This window comes from Canis lupus, chromosome 2 (genome assembly GCF_003254725.2).
Source record: "Canis lupus dingo isolate Sandy chromosome 2, ASM325472v2, whole genome shotgun sequence".
Classification (NCBI taxonomy): domain Eukaryota; kingdom Metazoa; phylum Chordata; class Mammalia; order Carnivora; family Canidae; genus Canis; species Canis lupus.
Window position 1 is genome coordinate 1932484 of NC_064244.1, and position 19474 is coordinate 1951957.

Below are 19474 nucleotides of genomic sequence, written 5' to 3' on the forward strand. Positions count from 1 at the left end.
ATTCTAAATTCTGTCGTCCCTTCTCTTTCCGTTGTATCTACATAGTAAATATCAGTATCAGATAAGCCTATTCTATCTTCTCTATGCCTTCACCAAGGCTGATGAACAATACTGAATAAAATTAAAAAAACAGTATTATTAAGACTACTGAATTCATGGTTTTCAACCTCAAATGGGCAGCAATCTTACCATTTCAAATCTCTTCAATCTCAAACACACACACAAATCCACTGAACTAGAAGTCCTTTTCTGGCTATTGTCCTGAACTTCTCTTCTTTCTCTCCCTGCTAAACTACATTACTGAATTTCCAACAGTATCTCCATTTCTTTACCTCCCCCACCTATTCCTGGACAACCCTAAACTGGTTTCTGCTTCACTCAACTTCTCTAGCAAAGGTAACCAATCTCTGTCACTAAATCTAACATTATTTTAAATCCTATCTGGACTTAAATAGTATTTAAGTATTAAATCCCGCAATAGTATTAAAAACTGTTGACATCTTCATTCTTGATGTCATCATATTGCATTTTCTGCTTTCACCTGATTCTCTGACAACTCCTCCACAAGCCCCTTTGCTAATCCTTTTCTTACTCTATGTCAATCCTCACATTGCATGTCTTCCAGGCTCTGTTTAGCCTTCTCACCTCGCTCTCAAATCTCCCTTTGTGTACTGTCATCCATTTCTCTAGTTTTGAACACCAGTTTCAGGCTTATCACCCTCAAATCTAGATCTCTAGGACTGCCTGGGTAGCTCAGTGGTTGAGCATCTGCCTTTGACTCAGGGTGTGATCTCGGAGTCTGGGATCCAGTCCCACATCAGGCTTCTGCAGACAGCCTGCTTCTCCCTCTGCCTATCTCTCTCTCTCTCTCTCTCTCTCATGAATAAATAAATAAAATCTTAAAAAAAAAATCTAGATCTCTAGCCCAGAGGTCTCTCTTGAATTCCAAAATCATATATTCAAATGTCCATCTAACATCTCCAAATAGGTGCCCTTTGGTACCTCAAAAGCAACGGGTCCAGAACTAATCTCCTCTTTTTCTTTCACAAATATATTCCTGCTCTGAGTTTCTCAGGAAATGGGGCTTCACTATCCATCAAGTGATAACCTGGGTATCATCTCTGAGACCTTCTCTCTTTCATTTCCTACAGTGACCTTACCAAGTATGATGACTCCACCTGTTAAAGAACAAGTTAGTCCCTTTGTCAATCACTGCTCAATCTCTCTATTTCAATCCATATCAACAGTTCTCTTTTGCAAGCATACATTTCTGCTTAAAACACTTCTCTGCTTAAAACTCTTCAGTAGCTTCCTATTAAGTATAGGATAAAATTCAAACTACTTAAAATAATCATAACCACAACAATCATCTGTTGATTACCATGTGGTAAAAGCCTACTGGTTTTAATCCTTTACAACTTTATAAGATCAGGATAGTTCTTCTTTTAGAGATAATGAAAAGGAGGCATAACGAGGTTATGAACCTCATCTTGCCACCAATCTGATCTGATCTGATCTGAGTGGCATAGGCAGGTTCTGAACTGTTCTTTTTCCAGAGTCCGTATTCTCAATTACCAAACCAAACTGCCATTCAATCTCTTTCACAACGTGAACCCATTTTACTTTTATGTCCCCATTTCCAGTCACTCCATTCTTCTCCAATTCTGCATTCTGGCCTCCATTTTAGGCATTTCTTTGAAATACACATCCTACTCTCCCAGTTCTAATCTTTTATATCTGTTCTTCTCTCATCCTGAACTGCCCGTCACCCCTTCTGTATCCAACAGGCAAATTCCTACCAGTTTTTATAAGGTCTGGCTGAAGGACACCTTCTTTCAAAAGCCTATTCTAATAGCCTTGGGCAGAATTAGTTATTCTGTTCTGAGGTCCCAAAGCATTTTATGCAATACTTCCATTATAGCACTTGTCTAGCATATAATACATTCATTCACAAAGCACTAACACTAGTGTAAGCAACTCATGTCTTCCTAATGCATAGTACAGAATCTACCATAATTGTTAAATAATCCAACTAATCAACTACTTGGGAAGACTATGCCACTGTCAGATGTCACTAAAATGATAAAAAGAAAATAAAGTTTAGAGAGATTAAATGACTTTCTACAGGGCACATAATAGATAGCATGAAGACTGTGAACAAGAGGTCTTGTGATTATGACTCCACAGCCCGTGTCCTGAGTTTTCCAGTTTAGACAACATTTTATAATACAGATGTGCTCTTGATCATGCTGCAATTGTTGTTACATTCTTCATCCAGATAGGCTTTGTCTTTCACACTAGGATGTAGAGACTCTAATTTGTATTCTCCTAGACTGCCTAGTATAGTGCCCAGTATATATCATTCACTAAAAGTTTGATACTAAAATAAATTTATTTGAGGGGTGCCTGGCTGGCTCAGTGGGTAGAGCATGCAATTCCTGATTTCAGGCTTGTGATACAGCCCCACATTGGGTGCAAAGATGACTTAAAAGAAAGAATATTTTTTAAAAAATAAGAAATAAATGTATTTGAAGGCAAAAATCATCTACAGAAAACTAAAGCCAGTGCTATCAATTTAAAATATATATCCTATTATTTTCAAGCCTGTTTATTCTACTACTGATCAAAATCCAACTGCTCTCTGGTACAGTCTCCTAAACCCACTAAAAACTAATGCCAGGGCAGGATTCAGGGGAAAAGATTCAACTAAGAATTAAATGTTCAACATGGGTCAAGCAACATAGTAGGCATTTTCAAACAGTATCTCTCTATTATAATCCTTCATTGTTCACTATATACTTTATAGTCAAAACCAAAGAAATGTATCCAAGAATATTTCCCCCAAATCTCACTTTCTATATCAAACGTTAAACACAGTTGTACTAAAGTTAATAATCTATAAATTAATTGAGCAATATATTAATCTTAAACAATAATCCTTATTAGAAAGACCAATTAGTAATCATAAGTTATAAAATATTTAAAAACAAAGACCTAAGATGAAACAATAAGAAACTAAAACAAAAAGTCCATTAAGCACTATAAACTAACAGCAAGCAAAATACTGGCAAACATTAACTTCCACAATCTAAAAAACAGATAAAGTTTGCTAAAATGGGGATGCCTGGGTGGCTCAGTGGTTGAGCATCTGCCTTTGGCTCAGGGCGTGATTTCCAGGACAGGAAATCGAGTCCCACATCGGGCTCTCCGGGGGAGTCTGTTTCTCCTTCTGCCTATGTCTCTGCCCCTCTCTGTGTCTCTCACGAATAAATGAATAAAATCTTAAAAGAAATACTTAAAAAAAAGATTGCTAAAATAGGCATATTTAAAATGGTTGATAGTAGTAGCAATATTCTTTTCTTATGAAGGTTAAATATTCTGAAATCTTTATATTCTCTAGCAAATCATTTTCTTCTTTGATAGAAAAATGAATGTTACCCCCAAAATGTCCTGAATATATTAGGATTCAGTTTAATAAAATGTTAAGGTATATGTTTTAAAATAATAGGATCCATCTATTAGCATAATTTTCAAAGACTTCTAGATTGAACTACTTTTAGAGGGGTAGAACTGTATTTGCTTACTCTGTTATTTTCTAGAACTTTAATAGAACATCTACATTATAGTGCAATAATTCCCCAAAATACTGAAGTACAACAATATAGTACTGTCTGTACAGCACAGCACAATAGGTAGACAACATATTACATATCTTCAAGAAATGAACACAAAGGAATATATTCATAAAAGTTACATTTACAATTATAGAAATACTGAGGCAATTAATGATCAAACTTATAGGAATCCCTATGTGTCAAGAACATATAAAAATAGAAGAAAAATGGGAAGAGGAAAAACATTTTAAAGGAATGCTATCACTGGTATCTAGGAAAGTGTTCTTAAAAGACAAGAGAAAAAGAAAAAGGGAAATACAGAGCAAATCTATCTAAATGAAAAATAAGACAAAGGCAGTTTCTTAGTTATAATTAAGGTGTTCTAACTACCAAACTTCTAAAATTTTAGCTGTCTCCCATTTGCAAAGACAAACTACACTCAAAGCAATGATATTTGCCCTTGTAAAATTTTAAAAATAGAATTCAGCTACAAAAGGAAAAAGTATTATTAATTGTTTCTATTCTTTATTTGTAAAAAGAATGTCAGAGAAATTTATTTTCTTTTTAAAGCTAGATCCATGGGACGGCTGGGTGGCTCAGCAGTTGAGCATCTGCCTTTGTCTCAGGGCATGATCCTGGAGTCCCAGGATCAAGTCCCACATTGGGCTCCCTGCATGGAGTCTGCTTCTCTCTCTGCCTATATCTCTGCCTCTCTCTCTCCGTGTCTCTCATGAATAAATAAAAAAAGCTAGATCCAACTGATAAACCAGAATGTCTCTGAAAGCAGTTGAAAGAAAACTTGAAAAATTCTATCTGGATTTTTGTAAAAAATTGGTAGGGACTCTGTTCTGTTTTATGTTAGGTACAAGTACAGCTTAAAGGCAAGGAAGGAAGAAAACTAAAACTCTGTTCACACCCTTATGTATGGTCTCCTTTCTAAATGAAAAGGCCAGTATGTGACACCAGCTGAATGTCAATGTCCACTCCCCTCCCCCCCGCCACTGCCTAACAGGGTATAGGTAGACAATGAACACTTTAACTGAATGGCTGCACACTTTGGGTACATTTTATCATACTTTATTAGCATTATATACATACACACACACATATATACATTCATGGATGCATGTCTACATGTATACATCATTCAATTATCCATTATTTTAACTTTTAACTCTCTAAGCAGAACTTTCAAAAGAACAGAAAAATATATATCCACCTACCTTAGATTTGTCTTAATATATTTTTTCCTGCTACATTTGCTCATTATTAAGACATCTGTAATCAATGCTTTGTTCCTTCACCGTTTTCTTCTTTATTTATCCTGCAGTAAAATTATAATTGAATTGGGAGATCACAAATTTTATTTAAAAAAATAAAATCTTTAAAAAAAAAAGAAAATCTCTCAAAACTACACCAGAAGAATACCCCCCAGAATATCCTAATTTCTGTAAAACTGAAAAAACAAACTAGAAAGCTGAAAACTGTATTTTTTCAATCTTACTTCTTTGCGATTTTCTTATCTTCTGGGGAAAAAAATTCAAAAAATGTAAATCATGTGCTATATATCAGGTTATTTCCTACTGAATATAGAGCAGAGCTATCTGAATAATATACACTACATAAAGCTCAAGGTATCAGCTCTATTTTAAAATAATAATCACTTAATAAACTGAGTGAATTTATCATTTTCTTCTTTTTATCATTTTCTTAAATTTCATTCCACTGCAACAAACTTGCCAACCATTTTTTATTTACCTTACGTTCAAAACTGGCTTTTGTCAAAGAATTTTAACTCCAAACAAAATATTAATACTTATTTTAAAATCTTCTCCAATAGCCTGTAGTCCACTTAAAAAGCTATTTTATACACTCTAGCAACTAAACCCCATTTTTTTTTACTAATATCTAAATATACAGTTGACACTCTGAATGAAGTAAAACTGGCAAAGAGAAAGACAAAGGAACTAAGAGTCCTTAATTTACTGTAGAAGTGGAAAGAACGAATATGCACAGCCCTGAGTATCTTCTAGGCATCTTGGCCAGCAATGGTGGTGCTTAGCCACAGACATGCTGTTTTCAGGGCTCTTTCCTAAGTGGCCCCCTCTAAAATAGTATCATACCATCCTAGTCATTGTAAAACTGAGCCAGGAGGTTTGCCCATGGGCACAAGGACAATGGTTATAGCTACCAACTGTCCCCCATCTTTCAGCAGATGGACAAGAGATGGTAGGACATTTGAACCAGGTTACTTACAACATAAACAAAAAGCAAGGATGGTGCCATTCCTTTGGATTAAACTTACTCTGTTATATTCCACTGGTGTTTTACATTGGGAATCTTATCTTCCATAAAAATTGTATAGCCTACAAGGCAGAGACCATTTATTTATTAAACAGTGACTGGCACCCATGATATGTCAGGCCTTTCTTTGTGCTAGGCACAGAGGCAGATAAATGTCCCCATTCTTCAGGAGATTACAATTTCATGAGGGAGACAGACATTTAAACAAAAAATATTCATAATATTATTTGAATAATAATGATTATGACACCACATAAAAAGAGGCGTAAATGCTCATTTCTATATTTCTCTTGGAATTTTCTTTAATTTTTGAATGAGTAATACATTCTTATGGTCCAGGATTCAAAAAGTAGCAAAAGGTATTCACTAAAGTCCAGGAACAGCCAGAGGCAATCAGCATTGAAGAAAGTAGCAGCTTCCAGCCACCACAGCCACAAGATGTCAGAAGAGAAAATAACTAGTCTCACACCAGAATAATGACCATCAGATAAAACTGATTCTGATTCAGGCTCATCAAAGAATAATTTCATCCCAACTATTCTCTAAGTCATCACAGGTTGATTGCTTGCTTGCCAAATCTATCTTCCTTATATCCCTACAGCATTTCCTATTCTCCCCAAATTTTTCCTGATTAAACTCTTTGGAACACTGTGTTCATGCTTTTCTTCCAAATTATCCAGTCCTTCGTCCTCAGTCTTCTCTGCTTGCTCCTGAGAGACTGGTATTTCCAGGTTTCGCATCCCCCAAATCTACCTCCTACACAGGCTCCCTAGCTCATCCTCATTTGGTCAGTCTCAGATCTCATCTACAGCCTGGACTTCTCACTCTTGAGCTCCAGCCCATATGCATCTGCCTATTAGATATCTCTTAGTGATTTGCTCACAGATCCTCAAGCCCCAAATGTTCAAATATAACCTCAATGCCCTCACTTTGCATCTCTCCTCTTGCTGTACTCTCATCTCAGTGAGTGACATCAACACTGACTCAGCCACTCCATCTGGGAGTCCTCCTCTCCCTTCATTACTCAATTCCTGAGGAGCAACGTGGTCTAGTGATAGCAATAGTGTGTGGCATAAAAAACACTGGCACTGGGCATTACTGAGCTGATCTGGGCATTACTGAGTTCTATCACTTATTGGCTATATGATCCTGACAACTGTAAATTTTTCCAAGCATTCTTTCCTGTCAAATGAAGATTGTTTTGTGAGGAGAAAATGTAACAAAAACTCAAAGACAACCTACAGAATGGGAGAATATATTTGCAAATGACATATCAGATAAAGGGCTAGTTTCCAAGATCTATAAAGAACTTATTAAACTCAACACCAAAGAAACAAACAATCCAATCATGAAATGGGCAAAAGACATGAACAGAAATCTCACAGAGGAAGACATAGACATGGCCAACATGCATATGAGAAAATGCTCTGCATCACTTGCCATCAGGGAAATACAAATCAAAACTACAATGAGATACCACCTCACACCAGTGAGAATGGGGAAAATTAACAAGGCAGGAAACAACAAATGTTGGAGAGGATGCGGAGAAAAGGGAACACTCTTACACTGTTGGTGGGAATGTGAACTGGTGCAGCCACTCTGGAAAACTGTGTGGAGGTTCCTCAAACAGTTAAAAATATACCTGCCCTACGACCCAGCAATTGCACTGTTGGGGATTTACCCCAAAGATACAAATGCAATGAAACGCCGGGACACCTGCACCCCGATGTTTCTAGCAGCAATGGCCACTATAGCCAAACTGTGGAAGGAGCCTCGGTGTCCAACGAAAGATGAATGGATAAAGAAGATGTGGTTTATGTATACAATGGAATATTACTCAGCTATTAGAAATGACAAATACCCACCATTTGCTTCAACGTGGATGGAACTGGAGGGTATTATGCTGAGTGAAGTAAGTCAGTCAGAGAAGGACAAACATTATATGTTCTCATTCATTTGGGGAATATAGATAATAGTGAAAAGGAATATAAGGGAAGGGAGAAGAAATGTGTGGGAAATATCAGAAAGGGAGACAGAACGTAAAGACTGCTAACTCTGGGAAACGAACTAGGGGTGGTAGAAGGGGAGGAGGGCGGGGGGTGGGAGTGAATGGGTGACGGGCACTGGGGGTTATTCTGTATGTTAGTAAATTGAACACCAATAAATAAAAAAAAAAAAAAAAAAAAAAAAACACAAAATGTCCAACTCTTTCGAATATAAGCAAGGACCACTACCTTACTCAGCCTTAATAATAGCATCTCCCATTTCTTGACTTCATTTTCCCCATCATCACTGCCACTGCTTTAGTTCTGAAATGATTGACATGATTAAAGCAATAACTGCCTCCCTATAAAGAAATTCGTCTCTCCCTGTAATACCTTCACCTCACTCAAACCTCTCAACCCCTCTTAACTCCACTAGATAACAACACTATTCAAAATGCAAACCCAGGAGCACCTGGATGGCAGTGGTTGAGCTTCTACCTTCGGGTCAGGTCGTGATCTGAGGGTCCTGGGATAGAGTCCTTCCTGCATTGGGATTCCCACAGGGAGCCTACTTCCCCCTCTCTCTCTTTCTGTTTCTCATGAATAAATAAATAAAATCTTTTTTTTAAAAAAAATGCAAATCCAAAGATGCTATTTATTTCCTTACTCAAAATCTTCCAATAGCCATAGTTGAGCATTACAAGTTGAGGTACCTGGTAGAGGCTTAATAAAACTTAGTTATAGAAGCATGCAAATTAAGGTACATCATCCTTTCCATTATATTAATTTTCCAGGTTCAAAATTACCCCGTATTGATTTGAAAAGCAGGAGATCCCATTTTACTAAAGTATGAACTGTGAATATTTTGAAAAATTCAGCTGCTTTTTATACTATTGATCTCACCCCAAATCTGGTTTTAATGTCCTAGAACATACTACTCTTTGATAAACAAGGATTGACTTAGGATCTCACACTCTAGTGCACCTGGATGGCTCAGTGGTTGAGCATCTACCTTTGGCTCAGGGCATGATCCCAGGGTCCTAGGATAGAGTCCTGCATTGGACTCCCCAGGGAGAGCCTGCTTCTCCCTCTGCCTACGTCTCTACCTCCCTCTCTGTCTCTCATGATTTAAAAAAATCTTTTTTTTTAAGATTTATTTATTCATGAGAGACACAGAGAGAGAGAGAGAGAGAGGCAGAGACACAGGCAGAGGGAGAAGCAGGCTCCACGCAGGGAGCCTGATGTGGGACTCGATCCCGGGCCTCCAGGATCACGCCCTGGTCCGAAGGCAGGCGCTAAATCGCTGAGCCACCCAGGGATCCTGACTAAATGAAATCTTAAAAAAAAAAAAAAAAAAAAGGATCCCCTACTCCCACATACACAAACACCTGAATGGTTAAGAGCTCAAATGTCCTAATATTAAATGTCAAAGGTCAAATGGTTAAATGTCAAATGTTCTCATACTGAGCTTATTATAATATATATTCTATTTAGCCTAAAACATACCCCTTGAATTCATCATATCTCATGATACAGTCTCAAGTTATAATTTTTAAGCCTAAAATCACAAAGTATACTGATGTAATGTTCTGTACACTACAAGTTTTCTATAAAACTATTTTTTTAAGTCCTATCTGCTAAGGAAACTTTCTCTTTTAGAGTGGAAAGGTGTATCTTAGATTAGTTTATTAGAGGCAAATAAGAGCTTACACTACAAGAGAAAAATGAGTTCAAAATTCTTTTGCCTATATGTGAATTTCTGTGCTAAATCTGGAGAAAAGCCATTTATCATACTGGTAAAAATTTCCTATCATATGTTAGGTTTGATTACCAAAACAGTATCTGGTATTCACCTTACTCTTCGTCTATGTGTTGCTCCAATCACCCTCTGGCACACAGAGTCAATTAATTTCATTGCTACCAAATATCCCTTGATATAGAGCTCTATTACAGGTATTTAAAATATGCTGATTAAAGAAAAATATCATTATATTTACACTTACAAAATGTGAACACCTACCATGCTGTGGTTAATTACATTACTACTACAATTTAACTTTCTGGAAAAATCAGGTATTATTGTAAGAAAATTTCTTGGGCAACTTTACTAGGACATAAAAGCTTATGGAAACAACTTTCTCCTCATTTTTCTATAAAACCCACAGAATAACTAATGCCTACAAGACCATTCTCTAGTGTTTCCAAGCACTTCTGTTGCTAACAGCTATAGTGGATGATTAGCAAGAGTTAATCATATTTATCACCAAACTTGATTATGCCAACTATGCTTACTGTTGTAATTTTGGAATTCTGTTAACTAGCATGTTAAATCATTAAATAGATTTAAAAGATAGAGTTACTTCTAGGAAAATTAAGTTGAATGCTTTGGAAAGACAATAACAGCAGACTGCTTTTTAAAAACTGCTTTTGAACTAGATATTAGTTGGAAAAAACTATAAAATGTTGGAGAAATATGACAAATATGTGGAGTCCTTTATAAAGACAATTGCAAAACAACCTAAGTTCTTCCTCTGCTTTTAAGAACCCAAAAATGGAAATTGTAAATTATGCGTTGAGATCATTTTTGTAGGAAGGGGAGAAAAAACAAAACAAAACAAAACAAAAAACACAAAAATACCCCACACTGCAATTAGTACAGTAAAAACAAAAAGAAAAGAACATAGAATAAAAGGCGATACACCCCTCTTGGAAGCAGGAAGAGAAAGAGACCACAGAAAAATGTATCCATTTCTCTGGTTCCAGGATGAAGCAAAGTTGTAGTTCATTGGGAAAGTAGGAGATCTTCATAGGTTAATCCTGATTTAAATAGCAAGTAAAGCTTGAAAGATAAGGGAAGAAGAATATGAAGTGCATATAAAGCTGTTCTTTTCAATCACATCAATCAAAAGGTAGAGAGAAGATAGGGCTGGCTAGAAAAGAGAAGTATTTTCAAAGAGCCAAATACCTGAAGTTGGTAGGGATGAGCCTATGCTTATCATGAATCTTAGGCGAAGGAGATGAGAGTACAAGGAGAAACAATGTGGGATAGCAGTGACAGGAAATTATACCACATTTAAAGTTTTGTAATCATTGTGAAACAAAGTTAGAATAACATTTTTTTAAAAATTTTTTAAAGATGATAGATATGTTGAATAACAAATCATAGTGATTTTTTTTTTAGATTTAATTTATTTATTCATGAGAGACAAAGAGAGAGGCAGAGACATAGGCAGAGGGAGAAGCAGGCTCCACGCAGGGAGCTCCATGTGGGACTCGATCCCGGAACTCCAGGATTGTGCCCTGGGCCAAAGGCAAACATTCAACTGCTGAGCCACCCAGGCGTCTCAGAATAACTTTCAAATAACATTCTTCACACTTCTATGTAAAAACAGAAGTAGCCAGGAGTAGTACTTATAAATAATTGAAACATGTGTAAATAATGTCTTTAATATTTTAAACACGAATCATACAGAAAATCATGTGGCTTTCTAATACAGATTCAAGGCTACTCTAATTCAATTGCTTCAGACACCTATTATTTAAGAAATCTTAAGTCTTTATAAAAAGACCAAAGGATTAATTATTTCAGCATCTCTTTCTCAATTCATTCCCCACCTGGCTTCTGTTTTTGGCTATTTCACAGTCAATGAATAGCAAAACTGGCTGGTAAGAAGGAAATGAAAAATAAGATTCAAATAACCATAGTCTATCTCCACCTCTCCAAATACTATCCTCTCCACCACCACCACCACTTCATGGAAGGAAACAAAATTTAAAATCTTCTGTAGGAATTATTTGCTCGACTGAAGTCATTGCAGGGTTTTCTTGTTCAGTATCGTTATTTCATTACTGCATTTTATACATTTCAAAACACATCTACACAAAGTACAATAAGTGACTACTAACTAGTAAATCTGGGAAAGAGTAGATAAGACACTTTTATTAGCTAAAGTTCGGAGAAATGAATTTCAACATTATTATACTTAGCTAGATTGGTCTTATTTTGTGTATATTAATAAAACTGCTACCTTTCTAAGTCCAGAAACATGCTTCAATAGGTTAATTTTAACACTTCCATCAATTTTTTAAAAAGTGAAAGCATCTCAACTGTCCATATATAGTATCATGGGTCTTTTGCATGATTGTTTCCCCAATACCTGAACTAGCTTTTATCATATCAATGCTAGAATATAAATTCCACTTTAAAACATTACTTAACAAAAAAAAAAAAACATCACTTTTGTGCTACCAATGAAAAAAATTGAGGCTATTTGAAATTATAAACAAAACTGTAGTTAGGGTCTAATTTTAAGTCTGCTGTGTTTACAAAAAAAAAAAAAGCTTCAAGAAGATAACTTTGAAAATACTGGTTTTGTGGGACACCTGGGTAGCTCAGCGGTTGAGCGTCTGCCTTCTGCCCAGGGTGTGATCCTGGAGTCCCCTGCACGGAGCCTGCTCCTCTCTCTCTGTGTGTCTCATGAAGAAAAAGAAAAGAAGAAAAGAAAAGAAAAGAAAAGAAAAGAAAAAAGAAAAGAGAAGAGAAGAGAAGAGAAGAGAAGAGAAGAGAAAAGAAAAGAGAGAGAAAGAAAGAAAGAGAAAGAAAGAAAGAAGAAAAGGAAGGAAAAAAGAAAAAGAAAGAAAGAAAGAAAAAGAAAGAAGAAAGAGAAAGAAAGAAAGAAAGCAAGCAAGCAAGCAAGCAAGCAAGCAAACACTGGTTTTGGGGGAAATTCTCAAATTATCAGAATCACACAGCTCCGTTGTTAGAATTTCACATGATTTTGATATGTAATGGACCTGGCTGTATCACTGTTTGGAAAATACACCTGAAGATGCTTCCCACTTTGGGAGAATTGAGATACTTCAAAAGAGCCTCACAAAAGAGCTGCGAGTAAGGTTTTCTAGGAGGCAAGTATCCTCTCTTCCAAGCAAAATTCCCACTTAACTTCCTAGCTTATGTTTTCCTCAACAGTTTCCTCTGACACTCCTGGGAAGGCCAATCAAAAGATGTTCAAAAAACATAGATACTGTATTTTTAAACTTTGCTGTAATGGAATTATACCAGTAAGACTCAAGTTGTCTTTATTAGTATTAAGATACAATCTCACTAGTATCATCCTTAAGTTTTCCTTTCCATTCTCCCTTATTCTCTACTGTATATTCTAAAGCATCAGAAAAGGAAAGCTCATGAGTGAAAGGATTTACTCTGACAAATTGTGATCTTTATTATACTGTTCTCATGGTAAAAGATTTTAAACGCCCTAAGTATTCTTTAAAAGGAAATTAACGAAATGATTTAAATAATTTATTTCTACTTATGTGCAATGGATAAGAAACATTTTCCCTGAAATTTTTATTTTTATAATTTGTATGGATAACATTGAAATTGCATTAATGTATGATAATTCTCAAAGTTGACTTTTATATATGGAATGCATTAGTTCAGTAAAGACATTCGAAGACATTTCAGGCTTATTTCCTTAATGACCAATGTTGACCGCATGTCAAAATGTCAGTGGTTCAGCTGTGAAGTGTTTGCATTGTTCAGTTTTACTTTTAAAAGTCTATCTAAATGGAACAGGACATTTGAGTGCTTTCCAATGGACTACTACATCAACAATAAACCTGGCTCAATTTTCTGGTCCAATATTAACTTGCAGAGAATATCAAATTAGGGAAAAAAGATCAGAAATACATGTATTGTACTGGTCAAGTTTCAGTCAGGATTCCTTATGTGTGTTAACCTGAAACTCTTCCCTACTTTTCATATAAGTGCCTTAATCCTAAGAGAGATTTCATATTTTAATCATGCAATGACTTTCCTCAGTAGAAAACTGAAGTGAGGGATCCCTGGGTGGCGCAGCGGTTTGGCGTCTGCCTTTGGCCCAGGGCGCGATCCTGGAGACCCGGGATCGAATCCCACATCGGGCTCCCTGCATGGAGCCTGCTTCTCCCTCTGCCTGTGTCTCTGCCTCTCTCTCTCTCTGTGTGACTATCATGAATAAATAAATAAAATCTTTAAAAAAAAAAAAAAAAAAAAAGAAAGAAAACTGAAGTGATCAGGATCCCTGGGTGGCTCAGTGGTTTAGCGCCTGCCTTCCGCCCAGGGCATGATCCTGGAGTCCTGGGATCAAGTCCCACATCAGGCTCCCTGCATGGAGCCTGCTTCTCCCTCTGTGTGTCTCTGCCTCTCTCTCTCTCTCTCTCTCTGTGTCTCTCATGAATGAAAAAATAAAATCTTAAAAAAAAAAAAAGAAAACTGAAGTGATCTATAGAGTCTGGAGTTTCTTGAATTCATCAGTAGAAGCAAATTTCATTAGCCTTCCAACAAAGCAAACACAAAGACTGAAGAGCTCCTCCATGTTTATACATTCAACAAAAATTTATTCATATAGTCTTATAAGATATGTAAACAAAACATCAGTGTAATCACAACTTCACACTCACCAGAGTGATTCCAGGTTGACCAGAGAGTCACTGGGAAAGTGCCTGCTTACCCTGATCTACTTAGAGATTCACACCAAACATGTTTGCGCCATTACCAACACTTAATGTGACAATGCTTTAAGTGTTCACTCATTCAGGATCAAACCCATTTAAATATCTTTCTAAAGTTGTATCTGGATCAGGAAGCAGTTCTTTAAACATTTTTTTTAATACTTAGCTTTTATTGGCCAAAATACTGTTTGCAATTTAACTTCCTTGGAAGAAAAAAACTCAAAGATTTAAAAACTATGAGGGCAAAGTAGCTTGTTACTCAAAAACAGGATCAAGACTAGGAGAAAAATGTGGTACCCAAAGGGAAAAATCAAGAGAGAATATGAGTCTTGCATACAGTATGGTACAATTTTCATCCCAGACCTCTATGGCCAGGCATCTAGGTGTATATTATTTAATAGGAAGTGGCTGCATTCTCATCGGCCCCCCAAATCAGGCTTGGAAGGAAGAAATTTTAAGAAGTGAAGTAGATAAGAGGTACTGTTAAGAGAGGCTCTCTCAGTTTTAGTCAGAGCTGCTGAAACTGACGGTGAGCTGACTGCTGCCCACCTGAGCAGTGCAGGTGTCTCGGTGACCTTACAGTCAGGGCTCGGGTCTAGGGGCAGCGGGACCCAGGCTGTGCTGACCATGTGCCCCCCCCGCACCCCCCAGGCAGCAGGCCCGGGTCTAGGGGCAGCGGGACCCAGGGCTGTGCTGACCATGTGCCCCCCCCCGCACCCCCCAGGCAGCAGGCCCGGGTCTAGGGGCAGCGGGACCCAGGGCTGTGCTGACCATGTGCCCCCCCCCCGCACCCCCCAGGCAGCAGGCCCGGGTCTAGGGGCAGCGGGACCCAGGGCTGTGCTGACCATGTGCCCCCCCCCGCACCCCCCAGGCAGCAGGCCCGGGTCTAGGGGCAGCGGGACCCAGGCTGTGCTGACCATGTGCCCCCCCCGCCCGCACCCCCCAGGCAGCAGGCCCGGGTCTAGGGGCAGCGGGACCCTGGGCTGTGCTGACCATGTGCCCCCTCCCCCCGCCAGGCAGCAGGCCCGGGTCTAGGGGCAGCGGGACCCAGGGCTGTGCTGACCATGTGCCCCCCCCCGCACCCCCCAGGCAGCAGGCCCGGGTCTAGGGGCAGCGGGACCCAGGCTGTGCTGACCATGTGCCCCCCCCGCCCGCACCCCCCAGGCAGCAGGCCCGGGTCTAGGGGCAGCGGGACCCTGGGCTGTGCTGACCATGTGCCCCCTCCCCCCGCCAGGCAGCAGGCCCGGGTCTAGGGGCAGCGGGACCCAGGCTGTGCTGACCATGTGCCCCCCCCCCCCGCACCCCCCAGGCAGCAGGCCCGGGTCTAGGGGCAGCGGGACCCAGGCTGTGCTGACCATGTGCCCCCCCCCCCCCAAGCAGCAGGCTCGGGTCTAGGGGCAGCAGGACCCTGGGCTGTGCTGACCATGTGCCCCCCCCGCACCCCCCAGGCAGCAGGCCCGGGTCTAGGGGCAGCGGGACCCAGGCTGTGCTGACCATGTGCCCCCCCCGCACCCCCCAGGCAGCAGGCCCGGGTCTAGGGGCAGCAGGACCCAGGCTGTGCTGACCATGTGCCCCCCCCCCCAGGCAGCAGGCCCGGGTCTAGGGGCAGCGGGACCCAGGCTGTGCTGACCATGTGCCCCCCCCGCACCCCCCAGGCAGCAGGCCCGGGTCTAGGGGCAGCAGGACCCAGGCTGTGCTGACCATGTGCCCCCCCCGCACCCCCCAGGCAGCAGGCCCGGGTCTAGGGGCAGCAGGACCCAGGCTGTGCTGACCATGTGCCCCCCCCCCCCCAGGCAGCAGGCCCGGGTCTAGGGGCAGCGGGACCCAGGCTGTGCTGACCATGTGCCCCCCCCCCCCCAAGCAGCAGGCTCGGGTCTAGGGGCAGCAGGACCCTGGGCTGTGCTGACCATGTGCCCCCCCCGCACCCCCCAGGCAGCAGGCCCGGGTCTAGGGGCAGCGGGACCCAGGCTGTGCTGACCATGTGCCCCCCCCGCACCCCCCAGGCAGCAGGCCCGGGTCTAGGGGCAGCAGGACCCAGGCTGTGCTGACCATGTGCCCCCCCCCCCCCAGGCAGCAGGCCCGGGTCTAGGGGCAGCGGGACCCAGGCTGTGCTGACCATGTGCCCCCCCCGCACCCCCCAGGCAGCAGGCCCGGGTCTAGGGGCAGCAGGACCCAGGCTGTGCTGACCATGTGCCCCCCCCCCCCCCCAGGCAGCAGGCCCGGGTCTAGGGGCAGCGGGACCCAGGCTGTGCTGACCATGTGCCCCCCCCCCCCCCCCCCGCAGGCAGCAGGCCCGGGTCTAGGGGCAGCGGGACCCAGGAGCGCGGCCCCCCGGCCGTCCCGGACCTGCTCCCTCCCCGCAGCTCTGACAAGCCCGCACCCACAGTGTCCGGAGACTAAAGGTGCCCGCATGCGGGCCCCAAGCAGGGTTTTGGGGAAGGAACGGGGGACTGGACGGAGGCTGTCCCACGGGACCCGAGCGCGCAGAACCGACACAGGCACTGCGGGCCGCCGGCGGTAGAGACCGACGTCCTCGGTGCCCGGGTCCGCTCTCCTCCGGGTCGGGTGGCTTTCCCCAAACACTGTCCGCCTCGGGCCCGGTAGGAGTGCGGGGGGACGGGCGAGCGCCGCCCGGAGGGACAGCGGGGGCCTCAGAAAGCGGTGCGCGCGGATGGGGAGGCGGGGGGGGCCCCGGGCGGGAGACCGGGCGGGGACGCGGAGGGCGACGGGGCGGGGGACGCGGCGGGGGACGGGGGGCGGGGGACGGGGGGCGGGGGACGGGGCGGGGGACTCAGCGGCCGGGCCGCCGTCCGGAGGCCGCGGTGTCGGGCTGCCCCTGCCCTCCCCGCCGCCGCCCTCTCCGCGCCCCCGGCTGCCGCTCGCCCCGCCCCGGCCCCCGCCTGGCTCCCGGCCCCCGCCTCGCTCCCGGCCCCCGCCTCGCTCCCGGCCCCCGCCTCCTGCGCCGTCGGCGGCTCCGCGGTGCCGGGTCCCGCCCGGCGCGCCACTTACCCGCCGCGATGGGATTTACGTAGCGGCCGTCGTCACTGCTTACGGGCGGGAGGAGGTGGGGACGGCGAGCCCGGCAGCCCGGCGCCCCCGGGGCCCCGCGTCGCCCCCACGTCAGCTCTGATGCGGCAGCCACAGCCTCCCCGCCGACCCGGGGCCAAAAGTAGCGCAGCAGCCGACCGAACCGCGTCCTCGCGTCCCGCCCTCCCCTCCCCCCTCCCCCTCTCCCTCTCGGCGACGGCCTCCCCGGGGACGCCCGGCGGAAGAAAATCCAGGCTCGAACCCTGCCCCCTGCCGGCCTCCAGCGGGAGTGCAGCGCCGACAATCCAACAATTAGATGGAACGGGGGGAGGGGAGGAGGGAAAGGAGGGGCCAGGGGGCGGGGCCTGAGTGGTCGGGAGGCGGGGCCTCGGGGTGGCGAGGGGGACCGGGCAGGGGGCGGGGCCTCGGGGTGGCGAGGGGGACCGGGCAGGGGGCGGGGCCTCGGGGTGGCGAGGGGGACCGGGCAGGGGGCGGGGCCTCGGGGTGGCGAGGGGGACCCGGGCAGGGGGCGGGGCCTCGGGGTGGCGAGGGGGTCCGGGACCGGGACCGGGACCGGGGCCGGGGCCGGGACCGGGACCGGGGCCGGGAGGAGGGGCGGGCTGCGGCGGGAGGAGGACCGGGTCCTGGAAGCCGGAAGCCGCCAGCCGCCAGCCGCCCCGCCTCGCGCCGGAAGTCCCGCTGGCGGCAAAGTTAACGGCAGTGGTTGGCGCGTCCGCGTCGGAGTCGCTGGTTCTCGAGGCTGCCGGCTGCGCGCCCCCTGCCCCCACCGAAGCTGACGTGCCCGCGCGGACCCGGGGAGCGTCCGCCGTCCCGGGGCGCTGTGGACGTGACTTCGGGGAGCTGGCTGTCCTGGTCCCAGCCTGCTCCGCCTCCCCGGTGACTGCGTCGGGGTGTGCAGAATCAGCGGTGGGCCCGCTGGGAGATGCGACGCCGGGAAGGAAGGCTCTGGGTGGCAGGCCAAACCCCGTGCCTCTGAAGTCGGAGTTTGCTTCCCATCCAGTGGAAGGCGAGGGCCCTCCGGTAAGGGGAGCGTTCCGACCCTCTCTCGGGAACCCTTTCTGCATACTCAGAACTTCCTCAACTGCAAGGCTGAGCAAGCCCTCCCAAAGGGAGCCTCCGTAGCCTAAAGACAAGCCGCTTTACATTCAGAAAACACGAATTCAGACAGTGATTACCGCCCGACTTTATAGTACTCAGGGGTGTGAGATGCAGGAAACCAATGTCAAGGACACCACTGATAAGTTGCTGAGAAAAAATAAAAACATGCCAACGTAGTGCAGGTAGAGACGGGAAGCTTTGTGAAATATTAGACTCTGCAGAGTGGGAGAGAATCCTCAACTCTGCAGTCCCAGATTTTGGCCAGCCTGAACCGCTTCCAGCTGTAATGCATAGGGCGCAGATAGAACCCAAATCTGTAAGTTCACTTCCCCCTTTTGACGTAAGAATTCTGAAGCCCCTCCTTGCGTTATCATAGACAATGCCCATCTCGACCACTTGTGAGTACCGATTTCTTAATAAGGAACATTAGCAAGTTAACAAAATTGAATTTAAAAAACAACCAAGTCCTTTTTTGTGTGTGTAGTTAAGGCTGGCACAGAATATTTTTAGGTAAGTAATACAGCTCATTTTAGCCCAGGGGAAAAGGGGTCACTAGAAGGGAAGGGAATAAAAAGGGGTTATCAAACACTCAAATCTTACTATTCATTATGGTCAAGGTTGACCAGTGCAGGATGAATAGATTTTTAGCCACAAGTGATTGAAATTGTGATCATTCACCTTCCCCAAAACATTGCTTTCCCCCTGGTTGTTTGCTGCTAAATTTAACAAAGTATACATTCTTCATATACATAGAGTCTATTAGATATAGGACTTAAGATGTAAGTGGTAAATCAACATACACTAAAATGTAAATGTCAACCCTTTCTTGAGAGTACCTGGGGTCTGAAGAGAAAGGGCATGACAGAGCAGCAGGATCTCATAGTCCCATCAGCCACAAGTCCAATACACATCTCACTGGGCCAAAATCAA

General features: G+C 44.0%; 2 protein-coding genes across 21 annotated transcripts in view; one reads left to right on the top strand and one right to left on the bottom strand.

Annotated features, from left to right (window-relative positions):
- The window catches only part of CREM (cAMP responsive element modulator), a 75880-nt gene extending 58276 nt beyond the window's left edge, over positions 1-17604 (bottom strand). For 8 of the 15 annotated variants that reach the window (XM_049099546.1, XM_049099549.1, XM_049099542.1 and 5 more), the window contains exons 1-2: positions 17408-17600; positions 4838-4938 (exon numbers count right to left, since the gene is read on the bottom strand). In XM_049099546.1, coding sequence (XP_048955503.1) covers positions 4838-4881 — 44 coding nt within the window. In that variant the 5' untranslated portion in view covers positions 4882-4938; positions 17408-17600. Of the gene's footprint in view, positions 1-4837; positions 4939-17407 lie in introns of all 15 variants that reach the window. The other 7 variants (XM_049099525.1, XM_049099522.1, XM_049099504.1 and 4 more) reach the window with 2 other exon arrangements.
- Positions 17605-18325: 721 nt separating this feature from the next.
- CUL2 (cullin 2) overlaps positions 18326-19474 on the top strand; it is a 166580-nt gene continuing 165431 nt past the window's right edge. For 2 of the 6 annotated variants that reach the window (XM_025478462.3, XM_025478471.3), the window contains exon 1: positions 18326-18466. The gene's annotated coding sequence lies outside the window, so the exon portion shown is untranslated. Of the gene's footprint in view, positions 18467-18515; positions 19055-19474 lie in introns of those variants that run through there. The other 4 variants (XM_025478463.3, XM_025478466.3, XM_025478464.3 and 1 more) reach the window with 4 other exon arrangements.